The sequence below is a fragment of the Pimephales promelas genome, chromosome 5 (genome assembly GCF_988280905.1).
Source record: "Pimephales promelas chromosome 5, fPimPro1.hap1.1, whole genome shotgun sequence".
In the NCBI taxonomy this organism is placed as follows: Eukaryota; Metazoa; Chordata; class Actinopteri; order Cypriniformes; family Leuciscidae; genus Pimephales; species Pimephales promelas.
The window spans coordinates 39,431,866-39,449,895 of NC_142773.1; the positions used below are offsets into that span (position 1 = coordinate 39,431,866).

General features: G+C 35.5%; 1 protein-coding gene and 1 long non-coding RNA gene across 3 annotated transcripts; both read right to left on the bottom strand.

Annotated features, from left to right (window-relative positions):
* Positions 1 to 565: 565 nt before the first annotated feature.
* On the bottom strand, positions 566 to 15,675 carry LOC120482086 (polymeric immunoglobulin receptor-like). 2 transcript variants are annotated; one of them, XM_089131517.1, is made up of 10 exons: positions 15,364 to 15,675; positions 14,880 to 15,203; positions 13,101 to 13,406; positions 9,809 to 9,817; positions 4,931 to 5,254; positions 2,848 to 2,887; positions 1,779 to 1,912; positions 1,513 to 1,547; positions 1,324 to 1,398; positions 566 to 1,156 (listed from the first exon to the last, which is right to left on the bottom strand). In XM_089131517.1, the coding sequence occupies exons 1-10, from the start codon at positions 15,455 to 15,457 to the stop codon at positions 1,103 to 1,105; spliced, it is 1,395 nt and encodes a 464-aa protein (XP_088987643.1). In that variant the 5' UTR covers positions 15,458 to 15,675; the 3' UTR covers positions 566 to 1,102. The 2 variants fall into 2 exon arrangements, with proteins under 2 accessions (XP_088987643.1, XP_088987642.1); XM_089131516.1 differs by lacking the exons at positions 9,809 to 9,817; positions 13,101 to 13,406; positions 14,880 to 15,203; positions 15,364 to 15,675 and adding exons at positions 5,341 to 5,655; positions 7,107 to 7,251.
* LOC148981499 (uncharacterized) lies at positions 8,638 to 9,502 on the bottom strand. Its single transcript, XR_016168586.1, has 3 exons — positions 9,455 to 9,502; positions 9,300 to 9,374; positions 8,638 to 8,800 (listed from the first exon to the last, which is right to left on the bottom strand). It is a non-coding gene; the product is annotated as an uncharacterized LOC148981499 (long non-coding RNA).
* Positions 15,676 to 18,030: the final 2,355 nt, after the last annotated feature.

Genomic DNA, 18,030 nt, shown 5'->3' on the forward strand with positions numbered 1-18,030 from the left:
GATGTAATTTTGCCCTGAGATCGGATGTTTAGCTGCTCCATGTCAACCTTTCTCGCTATTTGTGACAAATAGGCTATGCCACTATCACCACACCAGACTGGAACCGGTGGACTGGAACAACTTTTCTCTATTTAGTACTATATACGGATATGACGAACCACGCATGGGCAAATGACGTATGCACGCAATTTCCTGTGAAAACCATCTAGATTCTAGTCTAAAATATAAACACTTAAAAGGCAGTAAATCGGGGTAAGACTAAAACACGGGTTAGAAAAAGGATTGATTATGTATTTTCTCATTTGAATGTTTTTGATTTTGAACAAAAAAAATGTACTTTTTAAGCGTAGCCTACTTTTATATATAAGCGGTGTAGACGTTGTAGCCTATATCAACTATATGTGTAACGTGTGTGTGTGTCGTGTGTGTAAAATCATTTACATTGAATGAGAGCCAGAACAACAGCATATTCATTTTTTATGTAATATTTATGATACATACATGATTTCTTAAGCAAAATATGTATTGATACAGATTAAAATACTTCCCGTTTCACAATTTTTTTTTTTTTTTTTTTTTGCGGAAATCAAACTGGTTTACAGCAAATATTAATCTAAAATAGGATAAAGTGTTTTTACACCATCAACAATAATAATGTAAAATATATAGCTGCACAAAAAAAAAAAATATTTTAATTGCTAAGACAAATATTGAAATTAGATTTCAAGTGTGTGTATTTTCAGGTTTTTCTGAAGTGGTTATAACAAATGTTAAAGTTGACCGAAACTGATTGTGTTGCTCTCTGATGTGGTCATGAAGTGTTTCAGTTTTACTTCTCACACTGATTAAGAATAAAAGTAGAAAAGCAGAAGAAACCTACATGCTAATAAATAGGTAACACTTTTGAATTTTGCAGTTGTGGCAAAACTCTTTAATAGTAAAATGATAATCTGACACAACCATGACCTCTCAATCTGCCAACAACACATTAAAACCTGTGCTGGAAATTCCTTTTTCTTTCTCACCTCCTTGAAAACAGGCAAATATGCCATTACTTTAGATTATAATATGTATAATATGAATTGCCAGTGATCATCTGTTATTAGTGAAGTTTCACAGCGCTGTAAATCACTTCTTCTTGGTCAGGAGGACGTCTCTGAGAATCATTTAATAAAACACAAGACAGAGTGAGATGAATTTCAATGAGCCAGTGATTAAAAGCATTGACATCATGATACATTATGCATTTCCACAGGAAAAAACTTCTGTGAAAGTTGCATACAGTTACCTATATTACAGTACCAGCAATGTACTAATGCTTACAATTGAGACCTGGTTTTGTTCATCGTCCTTTCCTTTCTTGAAGACCACTGTGTCATACATCACACGACCTTCTGTCTGTATAAGAGTGCAAACAAAACTCTTTTCAAAAGATTATTCAGATGAATCTAAAGTTATGCTGTAGTGTTGTGTTTGTGTGATGTGTAGATATTTCAAGGCCTAAACACAAACCTCAGAACAGACGTCTCGTCCTTGTGTGGGCAAGTCTTTAAACAGGAAGAATCACATCATAAAACCACATGCAAATAATAAAAAGAACGTATTGTAGGCAAAATACTATACAAATGAGAAAAGATATGTTATTCACGGAGACTAAAATGTGAGTTTTCACCAAGGTAATGTAATGTGGCAGTGCAATAAATCCTGTGAAATTGGATTTGAGGCATTAGCAGTGGAATATAGCTTTGAGTTGAATATAAAGCTGTGTTAGAACTGACTGTGTTTTTGTATAATCCTCCAGATCACCAAAACCAGCGTCAGAAGTGGAGAAGCTGCCGAGAGCAGAAGAAAGATCCTGTTCCTGTGGTCAGACCAGGCGTCCGCTGTCTCATTTCTGGCTATTTCGCTGTTACTACAAATAGAATCATTTTATGGGTGTAAAATGTCAATGACATAAATAAGAAAATTCAATTTTAAATCAGAAGGCAGCAAAATCTTCCTCTTCAGTGAGATAATTTTCAGATAATCATGAGTTCACTTTTAAAAAAAACTTTTGCTGATAATTTACTCACTCCCATGTCATCTATAGATGTCCATGTCTTTCTTTCTTCAGTCGAAAAGAAATTAAGGTTTTTGATGAAAACATTCCAGGATTTTCTCCATATAATGGACTTCAATGGGAACCAAACGGTTCAAGGTCCAAAAGATAGTTTCAGTGCAGCTTTAAAGAGCTTTAAACGATTGTAGACGATGAATAAGGGTCTTATCAAGCGAAACGATCGCTCATAAAAAAAAGATAACAAAGTTTAAGTTTTATAACCTCAAATGGTCGCCTTGCTCTGTTCTGTGATGCTCGTTCGTGACTCTCCTGTTCGAACTCGTTCCTCAAAATGAACGAATCTTTTCCAGAGTCAACTCGTTCATTTCGTTCGTTGAATGAACCAAATGACACGAAAAAAGATTTGTTCATTTTGATGAACGAGTTCGAGAGTCACGAATGCGCATCACAGAACAGATCAAGGTGAGCATTTGAGCTTTTAAAACTTAAACTTTGTTATTTTTTTATTAAATGTGCGATCGTCTCGCTTGATAAGACCCTTATTCATCGTCTGAAATCGTTTAAAGCTGCACTGAAAGTGTCTTTTGGACCGTGAACCGTTTGGTTCCCATTGAAGTCCATTATATGGAGAAAATCCTGGAATGTTTTCATCAAAAACCTTAATTTCTTTTCGACTGAAGAAAGAAAGACATGGACATCTTAGATGACATGGGGGTGAGTAAATTATCAGAAAAAGTTTTTTTAAAAGTGAACTACTCCTTTAAGTCAAGTTTCAGGGGTTTACTTACGAAGATGGACTATCTTCATCAGAGCTTATATCACTTTCAGCTGATTTTGGAGGACAAAAAGCATAGGATTAAATAGGATACTGTAAAAACTAATGTTAAAAATATAATGTTTGATTCTAGTTTACTGCAATTATGTTTTGTAACATCAACATAAAATAATATTTATAAATATGAAATTACATTCTATAATTAGAGAATTATGTGAGAAATAATTGCAGACATGCCATAATTATTTTGGAGTCAATTATTCTGCTTATACTACGGATACCACACCTAAAAAACATTGTTTAGATGCTGTCACTCAAGACGTTTGTCAGGTTTTTGTCCTTAAAACGTTCTTGTAGGACTGATTTGGGTAACATTTTACTTGAAGGGGTGTGCATATGTCAGGCAACTGTCATTAAGTGTCTTTCTCTCAATAATGACATTTTGAATGCAAATATGACATTGTTTGAGATGTCTTTATTATGACATCTTGACATAAACCATAAAATCATAACCTGTCAGTGTCTAACTTGACATTAAATGAAGTTAAACTATCATGTGGTTGGCTTTGACATTGGCTGTCATGAGGCCATTATAACTGTGTCATGAATATTTTTGTGATCTCTACTACAGTGGTACTAATTGATTTTGTCATTAAAAAGTTATAATGGCTTCATGACAGCCAATGTCAAAACCAACCACCTGACAGTTTAATGTACTGTTAACCAATAAAGCTAGGTGCTTTCTTAAGTTTAATAATGTTGGGTTGTCTTAGTAATGTCAAGTTGTCATGACAAAGATATTGACAGGTTATGATGTATTGGTTTATGTCAAGGTTTCATAACAAAGACATCTTATTTTGCATTACAAATGTCATAACTGAGCGAATGACACTTAATGACCGTGTCACAAACATGCCTAAAACTTGTCATGATTATGAATGTGTCATGTTAGTCTTACGCACACCCCTTCAAGTAAAGTGTTACCCTGATTTCTTACACATTTCATTTCAAGCCTCATTTGCTATAACTCCAAAACGTCATTTTAGAGGTAGTAACGGAGGCTTGAGCCATTGATAGCAGACAAATACAGTTATAATGCCGTTAGAGAGAGAGAGTACAGTGGTGTGAATAAGTTTGGACACCCATGCTAAAGTTGCCTAAAAAGAGGAATAAAAAAATCATTTTTTGGATATTGATCTTAATGCCTTAATTAGAAAAATGAGGAAAACTCCAACCTTTAAGGACACAAATTTTCTTTGTGAATGAATAATGTATCATAAATAAATAAATGTTTTTCCTTAAAATACAGGGTGCATAAGTCAGGACACCCCTATGTTAAATTCCCATAGAGTCAGGCAGATTTTTATTTTTAAAAGCCAGTTATTTCATGGATTCAGGATAATATGCATCCTGATAAAGTTCCCTTGGCCTTTGGAATTAAAATATCCCCACATCATCACAAATCATTCACCACACCTAGATATTGGCATGGTTTTACTTCAGTTAGCCTAATAGCTGGTTTGATTTGCATTGAAAGATGATCTTATGGAAAGTACCCCATGCCAATCTCTAGGTGTGGTGGAAGGTGTGTGATGATGTGGGTCTATTTTAATTCCAAAGGCCAAGGGAACTTTATCAGGATGCATATTATCCTGGATCCATGAAATAACTGGCTTTTAAAAATAAAAATCTGCCTGACTCTATGGGAATTTAAAATAGGGGTGTCCTGACTTATGCACCCTGTATTTTAAGGAAAAACATTTATTTATTTATGATACATTATTCATTCACAAAGAAAATTTGTGTCCCTAAAGGTTGAAGTTTTCCTCATTTTTCTAATTAAGGCATTAAGATCAATATCCAAAAAAGTTTTTTTTTTTATTCCTCTTTTTAAGTAATTTAAGCATAGGTGTCAAAACTTATTCACACCACTGTATACCTGAAAATGAATTAGCCTACCTGAGTCTGTGTGAAACTGTTAAGTGTATCTGCTTCAAGAACAGCGGAGTTCATTACTTACTAGTGATGTCATGTAGCTTTTAAGTTGGTAAACTATTGAACTGTTTCCCCAAGATAACTGAAATAAATTGACTTACTTGTATTTTTATATTTTTCATTGTCCCTCTGAACCAAGAGTTGAACAGGAACCTGTTGATATCCAGCAGAGCAGAAGTACCATCCAGAATCACTGAGTCTCAGTCCAGTCATCAATACAGTGAAGGAGCTTCTCCCATCATCACTGATCTGGACTGATGAATTCTGGGATGTGTCAGTCCTCCCCACTTTATAACAGCTCTGATCTTTAATTCTGCACCACTGTTTGAGTCTATCCTGATATCTGGAGCTGTAGAAACACTGGACACTGACATCATCACCTTCACGTCCAGATACACTGCTGCTCTTCACAGACACATCAGGAGCTGAACACAGCAGGACAAAAAAAACATGTTAAATATATATACAGGTATCTACTGAAGCATACAATAAAAGCACTAAAAGTCTTTACCTGTTTGAACAGTTAAATACAAATGTTTTCTGTCATATGATTTTGCATGAATCTCCACCGCACACCAGTAACTCCCAGAGTCTGAAGATGTTGCATAGTCGAGTTTCACAGTAACAATATTGTGGGCTGGATAATCAGTTATTGTCCATTTCCCCGTATCGTTTACACGGGCTGTGATTTGGCAAGAAAACCAATAAAACCCTCGACACCAGAGTTTTGAGTTTAGTTTATACCGATCGTCATACAGACACGGGATTGTAACAGTTCCTCCTTCTCTCACAGTTACATGATCTAGTGTATTCATGCTCAAAGTTTCTGTAGAAAACAAACACACACACAAACACTTAGCTTTAATGATGATACTGGTACGAAATTAGCTAAAACAATTTTCTAATTAAATTAATAAATATATGCAATATTTATTTTAGATCAATTAGTTAATTAATTGTTCAGTGGTTATTTGGTTTGACCTCCTGCCTCCATACTCATGAATGTGTTTGATGTTGTTGAATTTACAGGTGGAATATGGAAAGGGGGATTTTTTAAGTGTAATATAATATAACAATATAAAAGTGTTAAAGGGATAGTTCACTTTGAAATTAATTTTTGGTATGTTTTAGCTTACGTCAAGGGCATCCAAGATGTAGGTGTCTTTGCTTCCGCCGTAGTTTCAATTGTGATATTATTAGGTCAAACCGTTTGTCAGTCATATAATGGAGGTCTATGGTCGCCACCTCAAAGAGCATGCACAGAGAAGTCCAAATTAAACATGATTTAATGACTCGTACATGTAAGTATACATTGATGGCCTAAGACACGAAACGAGCGGTTTGTGTGCAAAAACGAACCGTATTTATATCGTTTTTAGCTCTTGTAACCACAGCCACGTCCAAGTGATCTTGTGGTAACAAGAGGTAAAAACAATATAAATACGGTTAGTTTTCTCACACAAACCACTTTTTTCGTGTTTTAGGCCATCAATGTGTACTTACATTTATGAGTCATTAAATCATGTTTAATTTTGACTTCTCTGTGCATGCTCTTTGAGGTGGTGACCATAGACCTCCATTATATGACTGATGGACACAAACGGTTTGACCTAAAAATATCAAAATTGAAACTACTGTGGAAACAAAGACACCTCCATCTTGGATGCCCTTGAGGTAAGCTAAAACATATCAAAAATTATTTTCAAAGTGAACTATCGCTTTAAGTAATGGTTCGAGGAAGGTGATTTTATAAACAGTGAGATATAGACATCAAATGAATTCGTACACTTGTGTTAAGAACATTCTAGTGATCATCTGATTAATTTTCTTATTTATTTTAATGCTGTCATTTTCAAAAATCCTAATCTCTTTTTTTTAAGGCCGTTGAAAGGTTTCTTATGCAATGTTCAAGTCTTAAACAGGAGACACAGCATACACTCTAAAAAATGCTGGGTTGTTTTAACCCAACTTTGGGTCAAATATGGACTAACCCAGCCACTGGGTTAAATTTTTACATTACATTTTTAACCCAACATTTCAGGTTTGTCCATATTTGACCCAAAATTGGGTTAAAATAACCCAGCATTTTTTAGAGTGTATATTAGTATACATACACACATACTGTATATTTATGTTCATGCAATACTATTTGCTCAATTTGCAGTCTTTAAAATGTGAAATCAATCAAAGTATACAAAAAAAACAGCAGAAGAAAAGGGTATACATACATATAAATATAAAGCATGTTTTGAGGGTAGAATGTAATTTCTATCTTACCTGCAGTGTAAAGTAAAACACCAAGGAGAATCAGAGGAAGAGCCATGTGACCGTCAGAATGAGTAAAAGACAGAACCTGAAATGAAAATCTGACTTCCTGTCTCTGATAATGAGTCGTTCTTGTTTCTGTATACTCATCGATGTAATGACAACTGAAGTCAGCAGAGACATCATCAATCCCACACACACACAGCTATCGGAGAGGTTTGACACATATATTTTAAACATGCACTTGAATCAAAGCAAATATACACAAATATAATGTACAAAACTCTGCCGCTGAAGGCCTTATATAATATATAATATTGTGCATGGTGTGCTTTATGCATCATATGAACCAGACAGAACATCTTATTTCATCCTCCAAACTAAAATTACAAGTCCATTCTTGTTTGGGTAACAAGCCCAACAAAACAACACTGACACACATTCAGACAAGAGTCAGGCATGTAATGTAAAAAGCAGACTTTCATACATTGTCAATTTCAGGGTGTTAAGAACTGCTCTGAGACTTGGGGTGAAGATCCAAATGCAGCTTTATTGAGATAATCTAGAATCATAATCCATACAGGCAAAAGGTCAAACACACGGGCAAAGAATCCAAATGAGTAACAGGGCACAAAACCCACAGGACACCAGGATAATGGCAACAACATACAATACTTCACTAAGTATGAGTGAATACACAAGTAGGGATTAAATAGACAAAAGTAAACAAAATAATAACACAAGATGAGTAATCAGACCATGATGATCCAGGCAAAGGCTTTTGGGAAATGAAGTTCATAGTGAGAAAGCAGAATGATGGAGTGCCCTCTGGTGGAGATCACTGGTGTTTGTGACACAGGGAAAGTTATCAATGTCAAATAAATGATATCAACTAATAGATACATTTATAATATTGGCTGGCCAAAATAATTAAATTTTTGTTAAGTTGCCTCATACTTTCTCTTATTAGATTATTAGATTACAAAAAGTTAGATGATTAAGATCACTATATAATATTTTAATATCTCATTTGCTGGGTTTAATCATTTGCTGGGTTTCATTTTGTTCCTCTGTATTCTTTAGCAAATTCTGAAAAGACATTTGTAAGCTATAATTCATTCTGTGTACTGTCTACTTAACTTGAGATGCCGGAACCCCTTTTACATTTAATAGAAAACATAATGAACCACTTATATTACGTAAAAATGTTTAAAAATGTGGGTACATTTGCAATGCTAATAACCATGGATGTGCGTCATTACTGTCTGTAAATATCAAGGCGAGCATTTGTGCTTAAAAAACGTAAAGTATTTTATTTATTTTTGAAATGACAGATGGTTTCGCTAGATAAGACCCTTATTCATCGTCTGGTGTCGTTTAAAGCCCTTTGAAGCTGCACTGAAACTCTCATTTGGACCTTGAACCGTTTGGTTCCCATTGAAGTCCATTATATGGAGAAAATCCTGGGATATTTTCATCAAAAACCTTAATTTCTTTTCAACTGAAGAAAAAAAGACATGGACATCTTGGATGACATGGGGTGAGTAAATTATCAGCAATTTAATTTACAATGAATTACTTTCATTCGCTCATAACGTCATTAAGGAGCATGGTGTGTATGGATATGTATATAAACTCACAGGCTTTCGAGGTTTTTTCACAGAGCTGTAGATCACGTCGCACTCTGGATCCACTGACGATAAAGCCTGCGAATAAACATGATCAGCTTTAAGAATCCTGTATTACAACCATTAGTCATTTCTGTGCTACAAATGTCACACAACAGAAATGCAAAAATAGTGATCATTTACAAAGACATGGGAAGTAGGGAACTGGGGATTTTGTGTGTGAATTTACATTATTTCCTTTTTAGCATTTAGCAATTAATTTGTAATAAACACTTTAAATATAAATTGTAAGTGGGCATTAAACCTATTTCTTTCTAATAGTAATTATTTAGCATGTGATGTTATGTGCGGTCAAATATCCCGGTGTGTAATTTGTCCTGGTGTGTATTTTTGAGTATCAAGTGTTCTTCTCACCAATAGGCTTGTTGTGCTTCGTGGAGTTTCATGTGTTTTATAGACAGTCTTAATCAAATGTGTTGACCCCCTGCCCCAGCACCTTATCCTAAATTAAGTTTCCCTTTTGATTTGGACAAACAGGACGTCCCAACCCAACAGAGCATTCAAAGACGACACTTACTGCCTTTTTCTTACTGCCTTTTTTATGGATCACAGAACTGTAAATCACCGAACAGTCGTCCACTGAGGCCGAAGACTGTGAAGAAACACAACTGATGATCATTCATTTTCAATCATCATCTTAGTAAATGTCTACAGAGAGGACTAATGACTTACAGTAGCAGCTGCTGGATGGATGGATGTCATCAGGTTTTCAGAGGCCGTCTGCATCAAACACAAATGCAGATTTAGATTTTTTTTTTCTGAAGATTTCTGAATTCCATTCGTATGTAAACTACTTACTGTATTACTGGTGGGGTTCAAATGTTCTTCTTCTCTAATGTGACTCCTCTCTGTCAGAGTGAGATATAAAGATTATATCATAATATTTTCCAGAGACACAGTTAAAAAAAAACTTTTTGTAATCTTTCCATTGCACAAAAGTTTCTTTATAAATGGAAAAAAGTTATTTGGTTGTTTTAAAATGCTCTTCACAATAAGAACAAAATTGTTATTTTAAGAACTGTTCACTAAAAGGTTCTTTGGGGAACAGTTACGTTTGCGTATTTGTTTTGTATTCGTTCTGTGTAATGATTTGTCTGTCCTCTAGGGGGCGACAATGTTCTAGTTTGTGTCTTTGTCTTTAGGAGCTGATTGCCTGCACCTGTGGAATGTGGATCGTGTAGGTTTGGGATGTGCTATGGTAATTATGGTAAATAGCAAAAGCCGACGTGGAAAATGCACATGAACACCCCCTCATGTGGTATTTTCCACTGAGCAACTCGTTCCAGAGCCCGTCTAACGGAGTGCCTAGGCACTTCCTATTAGCCCCGTTGTGTATTATCTTGGTTGCAGTTCCATTAGAATTCCACTGGAGGTGATCGCGGGCGAGTGCAGAATGAATGGGAGTCTATGGGGCTAAACGGCTAAATGGGTCTCTTTCACCTGCTTGTCGTTAAATCAAAATAGATTTTATTGTTGATTCCGCAAGTTCAATATAGATTATAGGCCAAAAGTCGAATGAACGAGTACTTATGTCCTTTTGATTTCTTACAGGTTAGGCTGTTGTTGGCCGGAACATGCTAGCATTCTACTATTGTGTGACGTCATCACATTTTTGAATGGATTTTTAGAACAGATAAGTGAACTTAAAAATGCAATTTTCAGCTGAGTGTATTATCTTAGCCCTCCCTTTTGAATGCAACTTTCAAATTACTTGACAAAAAATTACATCCTGAGAAAAGTGGATTTCTGCGGGTGAAACCCCATTGACTCCCATTCATTCTGCACTCGACCGCGAGCGCCCCCGCGTGGACAGAGACGTGTTACTGCAGCCAGTCCAGAACCCGGAAGTAACCAGCCAGTGCCAATTCTCTTCAATTGACCTTATGCCCAGCTGCACTACTTCTTGAACTTAAGCCAGCTCCTTGTTTCCTGTCTGCCATTATTGGCCAAGCTTGATTAATTCAGGTGTGTCTGATTACTGTTGCCGTGAGGTCAGGCACACCTGGATTAATCAATTTGTCCAATAATGGCAGACAGGAAACAAGGAGCTGGCTGAAGTTCAGGAAGTAGTGCAGCTGTGCATAAAGCCAATTAGACATTCTCTGCTCGTTCGTAGAATATTTTGATGGACGAGTTGGTGAGATAAACTTTGACCTTTTCAAAATGGCGGAGAGCACTGCGAGAGTCGTGAATGGTAAAAATATATATGATCTAGAAAATATAAAGCATATTATTTACCTTTTGAGTTTTGATAAATCATTTTCTTGCTGTTGCAGATGACTTACGCAATCTAAAATAGTTTTAGCTAAATAACAGGTCTGGATCTCCATCTTTTTACCACATTACGACAACACTTGAACGCAACACACTGATAAATACCAGTTCACAAGTGGAAAATATCCTATTTCCCATAGCACGTGAACGCAGCAGTCAAAGCAGGCGGGGGTTCTGTGTGATCTCTTGTTGTTTGCGTTTACCCCGATTCATTTTCCTTCGACTAAAATGTTTATAATCTTTTTGTAATAAATCCCCTGTGGAACGAGCTGTGTTGTGATGTCCTCAAGTGTGTTATGGCTGCGGTTGTAACAGGAACCAAAAATATTATACTATGGTATTGTTGTGAAAAGCAGCTTTTGAAACCGTTATTTTTAAGATTATACAATTAAAGTTGAAAGACATGAAGAAAAATGACGTATACAAAATATATAAAATACTTGATTCTGATTGGTCAATCGTATAATTTTGTTGTCAAATGTGTGTGTTATCATGATGCAAATCTAATTTTGACCCTTTTTTGTCCCCGTTTTTGTAATTGTGCTAGTTTGATGCCTCTGGAGTCACTTTAGAGTCTCTTTCTTCTCACATGTAATGAAATAAACTCAAATCTACACACACACACACACACACATATATAAAGTAAGAGAAAACTCACCCAGCTTCTTTCTCAGCATCCAGGTTACTATTACAACGAGAGAAACGAGCGGGAACAGCACAAGCGTCGATACAAGACTCATGAGCAGAATCATATCAGGCCTGTAGTGATGGAGAGACATATTTGTGTTTAACATACAAAACCATTCTCACATTTAATGTGCAGCAAGTTCATCTCTTAAAGCTTTTTTAAATTTACAGTCATGCAATTAAAGCAAATTCATTAATTTACATGCATACTTGTTTTGCTTATCCTGGCGATGTTCTCTATTTGGTATAATTTGCTATGAATGACTGAATAACAATGTTCACACTTACATGTGTGTCTCAGGTCTTAAATCAGTAATCATAACTGCTGCCAAAAACAGAAACAGAGAAACAAGTTTCTTAGTTTGATCAAAGTGTTATCATTAATGAAAGAAGCTGTTTGTTATGAGAGCCACATGGAAAAAAATGAATGCTTTGTTAAATTATAATTACACATAAAAAGTTGACTTTGTCATAATTGTGACTTTTAAGGTCATAATTGTGACTTTTTTATGTTATGACTTGTCATAGGCCTAATAAGAATACCAAAGCATGATTTTATGTTTTTCATACTTTTTAATGTCAATTAAATTAGTCATAATCATGACTTCTATCTTTAGAGCTTTGTCATAATTCTGATATTTTATGTTAGAATTTCAGCTTTTTGTGTCACAAATATGACTTTTTATGTCATAAATTCTATTTTTATGTCATAATTATGATTTACTAAAGATTGTTTTTCATATGTGGCTGAAATGGGCTCCCATTGTATGCAGTGTAAATCTAAACAACGATTGTCTCCAGTGTATTTTTTGATGGATTAATGTCATGTCATATCATAATTGGTATAACACATTAAACATATTTGATCTGATTAACCCAGTTCAGCTGCTCCTTACTGTTTATTATTTCATTCACGGTTGCAGGATTTCTGTTCGCAGATGTCTGAGTTGTGTACCTAAACAATGTAAAAAGAAAAAGAAAAATATGAAAGTACAATCGAATCATATCATTCCAAACCTGTATGACTTTCTTTCCTCTGTGGGACATGAAAGAAAAGAACAATACTTGTATGCTCTTCTCCTGCACTTCTTTCTTTAAAAATTACATAATCATTCCACATTGTGAACAAATCATTTAGAGCAGTTTTGGGAACAGGATCAACAGGTTTTCGGGCTACAAAAGTATTTAGATGCATTTGATTCTTTTAAATGGTCAGAAATTACACCTACTTGTCTGTCTCAGGGTCAGATGGTGTAGCTGTTGGAATACGTTTCACTAAAAGGAGAAAAACATGAAGATATTTATAGAGAATTAAGAGTGTCACCATTATAGCTGAACTGATGTGTGATCATCTTACCAGGTTTGGGTTCTACAGTGAGTTGAACAGGAACCTGCAGATCTCCTACTGAGCACAAGAACCATCCAGAATCACTGAGTCTCAGTCCAGTCATCAACACAGTGAAGGAGCTTCTCCCATCATCACTGATCTGGACTGATGAATTCTGGGATGTGTCATTCCTCCCCACTTTATAACACCTCTGATCTTTATATCTACACCACTGTTTGAGTCTATTCTTATATTTAGAGCTGTAGAGACACCGGACACTGACATCATCACCTTCATGTCCAGATACACTGCTGCTCTTTACAGACACATCAGGAGCTGAAATCAGTCAAAAAAACATTTGTCCATCAATTGTCTTATTGGCTGTAAAATGTAAATAGGCCTATCTAAATTCCCTTGATATTGATTTATTTGATATTTTAAGTGTTTACTCTACGGTTGGTAACACACTTTATTCCAAACCGCAAAAGTTCCCAACACAACCAAATATAGAAACGCGCTACAAATAGCACAAACCACAACAGAAATGTTTCCAGAAGACCAAAATAAGTGTCGAACCTGGCTGGGACAGGCTTATTGCTTGTGAGCAGCAAAGGCAAGAAAGGAAGGTGAGCATCCCTATGCTAGGGTGACCATATTTTGATTACCAAAAACCAGGACACTCGACCCGGCAAACAGATACTCAAATGATACTCGAAGTTTACTCAAAGATGCCTTATTAATTTCAATACATTTAAAGTAGGCTATGCCTCCTCTATGGATAGGGCATTGTTATATTACAAGACACAAAATTCAGATAGGCTACTCATATGTTACTTAACATGTTTTATTATGATAATAATAATGTCTCTAATAATAATTATTATTAAATAAATAATGTCTCTTCTGTATTAGAAAAAAATAAATATATAAATAAATAATAAATAACTAAAAGAAATGCCTCCAAAATGAACAAAAGCTCTCACAAATTTACAAAAACAAACTATTTTAACAAAATGTATTTATATCTTTAGTTTTCTTCCTCTTTATCCTGTTTTTCATCCTCATCATCATCCTTGTTTGCCCATCTATATTTTGTTGTAGAGCTGATCTTTCTCAGTAATTTCTCAAAATACTTTAGTGGATCAAAAAATCATTCTAGTGGTTTCTGATTCACTTACTAAACTCCAAGCAGACAATAAGAGGAATCAGAATCAGAATTAGTGTAGCAGAATTAGCATTGAATCTACAGTAAATGAAGAACAATAATGAAATATCATTAAATCAGCAATTGACTTTATGCACAGCTGCACTACTTCCTGAACTTCAGCCAGCTCATTGTTTCCTGTCTGCCATTATTGGCCGAACTTGATTAATTCAGGTGTGTCTGATTATTGTTGCCGTGACTACTGAGGTCAGACACACCTGAATTAATCAAGTTCGGCCAATAATGGCAGACAGGAAACAAGGAGCTGGCTGAAGTTCTAGTGCAGCTGGGCATAAAGCCCATTGGGTTCTTCAGTTAACATGTTCTATTTTTAAGTTACTTTTACTTGTGTGTACAGAAATAAATAAATATTATACCCAACAACACTTACCTTTTACAGTATATTATTTACAATGTCAATTATAGCTTAATTATTTCATTTTTATATTTATAATGAATATAGGGCTATAACCCACCAAAAACACTTACATGTTTCATTATTTAATGTTATTTAGAGTTTAATATTATGTTTGAACTGCTTATTTATGTTATATTCTATTTTAATAAATATCATTGTCAGAAAAAAAACGTAATTTGGAAAATACCTGATTGCACCGTCAGATACAAATAATAACCGGCGTCTACGGTGCCACTGCCACCAATCTCCACAGCGCACCAGTAATATCCAGAGTCTGACGTCTGCAGTTTGTCCCATCGCACTGTAAAAATACTCTGGTCTGGATAATCAGTGATGTTATATTTTCCTGTCTGTCCTGCATATGCCAATATTAGGCAAGAGCTCCAAATCGGCCCCCAACACAAATATTTGCGGTTTTCTTTATATTGTTTATCATACACACATGGAAGAAGGACAGATGATCCAGATTTCACTGCTATATTAAGTTTCAGTGCATTAACTCCAGCTCCACCTGTAGTCAAGAATAAAGAGACAGTCAAGAGAAAACATAAAACACTCGTGAATACAGTAATTATAACTTAAAGAATTCAAGTTAAACCGTTTTAACTATTAAACAACAGACTGCTTTAGTAATGCTTAAGAAACAGAATTATATTCTTTGTTTTACTTACCTGAGATGTAAAGTAAAACCCCAGAGAGAACCAGAAGGTAAATCATGTCTATAGCGGAGTGTGTGTGTGTGTGTGTGTGTGTGTGTGTGTGCATGAGAGGAGCTGGTCACTTCTTGAACGGTCTCTGTTTCAGAGAAGAAATGACGCCTGAAACCACAATATAAAAAGTGTCAGCAAGTGATAAAATTAGCAGCAGCCTCAAAGTAGCCACAACCCATCAACATATTACTAATGACTAATTTGATTTGTGAACTGCATCACTCCCTCCAGGAAATAAATGACACCATGGTTCTGGTTACTGATGGATTTATAGCATCATCCTTCTCTCCATTGTCACATTCACCGTCAAACTACAGTATGACAATGCAAAAGATAAACACGTTCACACACACTATAAAGAGTTAATTACAAATACACTTGGGTAATATGAACGTAATACACATACCTCGCTGCCTGCATATCACCAAGAGGGAATGAGTTCACTTGAAATACTCGCTTAAAACAAACAAACAAACAAACAAACAAAAAAACAACGAATAACGTTAACTCTTCTACTCCACACACGGAGAATAACTTCTCACCAAAAGTCTGTTTTTCCTGTTGCACCTTAAAAAGTGTCTGTGTGCAACACAATTTTGTAACCTAATTAACATCAATACTCAATATCCATGAATAGATTAGACAAATATATATATAAAAACATCTTAAATAACAGAAATAATATGTATGGCATGCTAAACTGGTTAAAGCATGTTACAAGAAGTGGTATAGGTTAATCTAAATCAGCAGATTCTCTTGTTTAATTTGATATAAAACATTTACTTAAAATAAAAATAAAACACTTTCTTCACACATAACTGAACAACATGAAGGGCTGCCAACTCTCACATATTCAGCGTGAGACTCACGCAATTGAGCCAATTGACTTTATGCACAGCTGCACTACTTCCTGAACTTCAGCCAGCTCCTTGTTTCCTTTCTGCCATTATTCTACAAATTGATTAATTCAGGTGTGTCTGATTATTGTTGCCTGATTATTGTTGCCTTAATCAAGTTCGGCCAATAATGGCAGACAGGAAACAAGGAGCAGGCTGAAGTTCAGGAAGTAGTGCAACTGTGCATAAAGCCAATTCTCACGCTCTCACGACACCACATCCCCGAGTTCTCACTCTGAAGTGTCAACACGGTCGGTCAAATGCCTGAAAGATGAGTTTATCCTGTTGAGCCACTCGTGATCGACTAGTTTTACCGCAAATTAGTTCAAATATCCTGTAATCCTCCACAGTGTCTCATATTTACTTAAAATGATTCCCAAGTGTGTTTTACAAATATAATAAAGAATCATTTTCAAATGTGTTGTGGCTGCATTAGTTCCTGTAGTGAGTGATGAACCTCTGAGCAAGTCAAATAATAATGTGTGAATCTGCACTGAGGCTTTTAGAAACACACGAGGAAGTAAAGATGCAACACTTTACAGTCAAGCAGAGACTGAATCTCCACTGACACTGTTCACCACATGGACATCAGCTACAGTGTGATACGTACAGTATATGGGGCAGACAAAAAAACGTAACGTATGGCCATTCAAACATAAAAAAGTAGTGTATAACCTAAATATATATCATATGCACCAACCGAGAGTGAATTTTTTACATCTCTGTCTATATCAGGTTTTTTTTTAAGCCAGTGCGTTAAAACTGTGTTTCAAGAAATAGTTACAAATGTCAGCTATTAAATGACATGACTGTAATAGAAAAATGTGTGGCTTAGTTTCAAACACTAGGAGTGAAATGTTACTATACACGCATAGTGTATTTATAAAATAATCATAATAATAATAATAATAAAGAAAGTTTATCATCCAACACAAGCTTTTAACATACTTGGTTTGTGTGTACAGTATATGTGGCTGTGTAACAAATAAAATTAACAAATGTGCACCAGCTTGAACAATTATTTGTGTGTGTTGTTCCTGGTTAGAGAAATTGGAAGCGTTACAATTAACATGTTACAATCATATCCGGTTTCCCCGTACACATTAGAAAGCAAGACAGGACAGTAGAAAAAAAAAACACACACGTTTTAGTCTCTTTGGCCCTGTTCACACCTGTATTAAGATGTGTTTTGGTCGATAGGATCACAATAAGACGAGGGAGACACTTCTGTCCTGATATCTTCAAGAGGGTCTACGGGCGGGTAAATGTGAGGACTTTTCCAGATCTTTCGATCTAAAGGATGAAATTAGCAAAATTTACATATGAGTAGACGGTCAGTTGAACAAGCGTCTGGATGCAGTCTCAGAATAAAGACTCGATGCTTCTGTGAGTCTGTGAGTCAATGGTGTTAAAGTTGCAATTAATTTGATGATGATGAACTTGAAATGTTAGTTTGACTCTGTTGGTTGAGGAAGTAACACACGTCTTAATGTGTTGAGGCCTGTGTCTTGATGCGGATGTGAGATCACACTCGAACAGCAACCAGAAGACTCAGAGAAGAGAGAAGGACAGAGGTCACTTCGACAGTGGCCTTTAACTCCTTTAACAATAACTTAACCACACAATTTTCTATCTTAGTGGGGACTTGGTCCTCTTGCTGTAGATTAAACAAGAACGAAAACACACACAAGTTTCCATGCGTTATCGGGAGTTTCGACATAATAATTTTTAT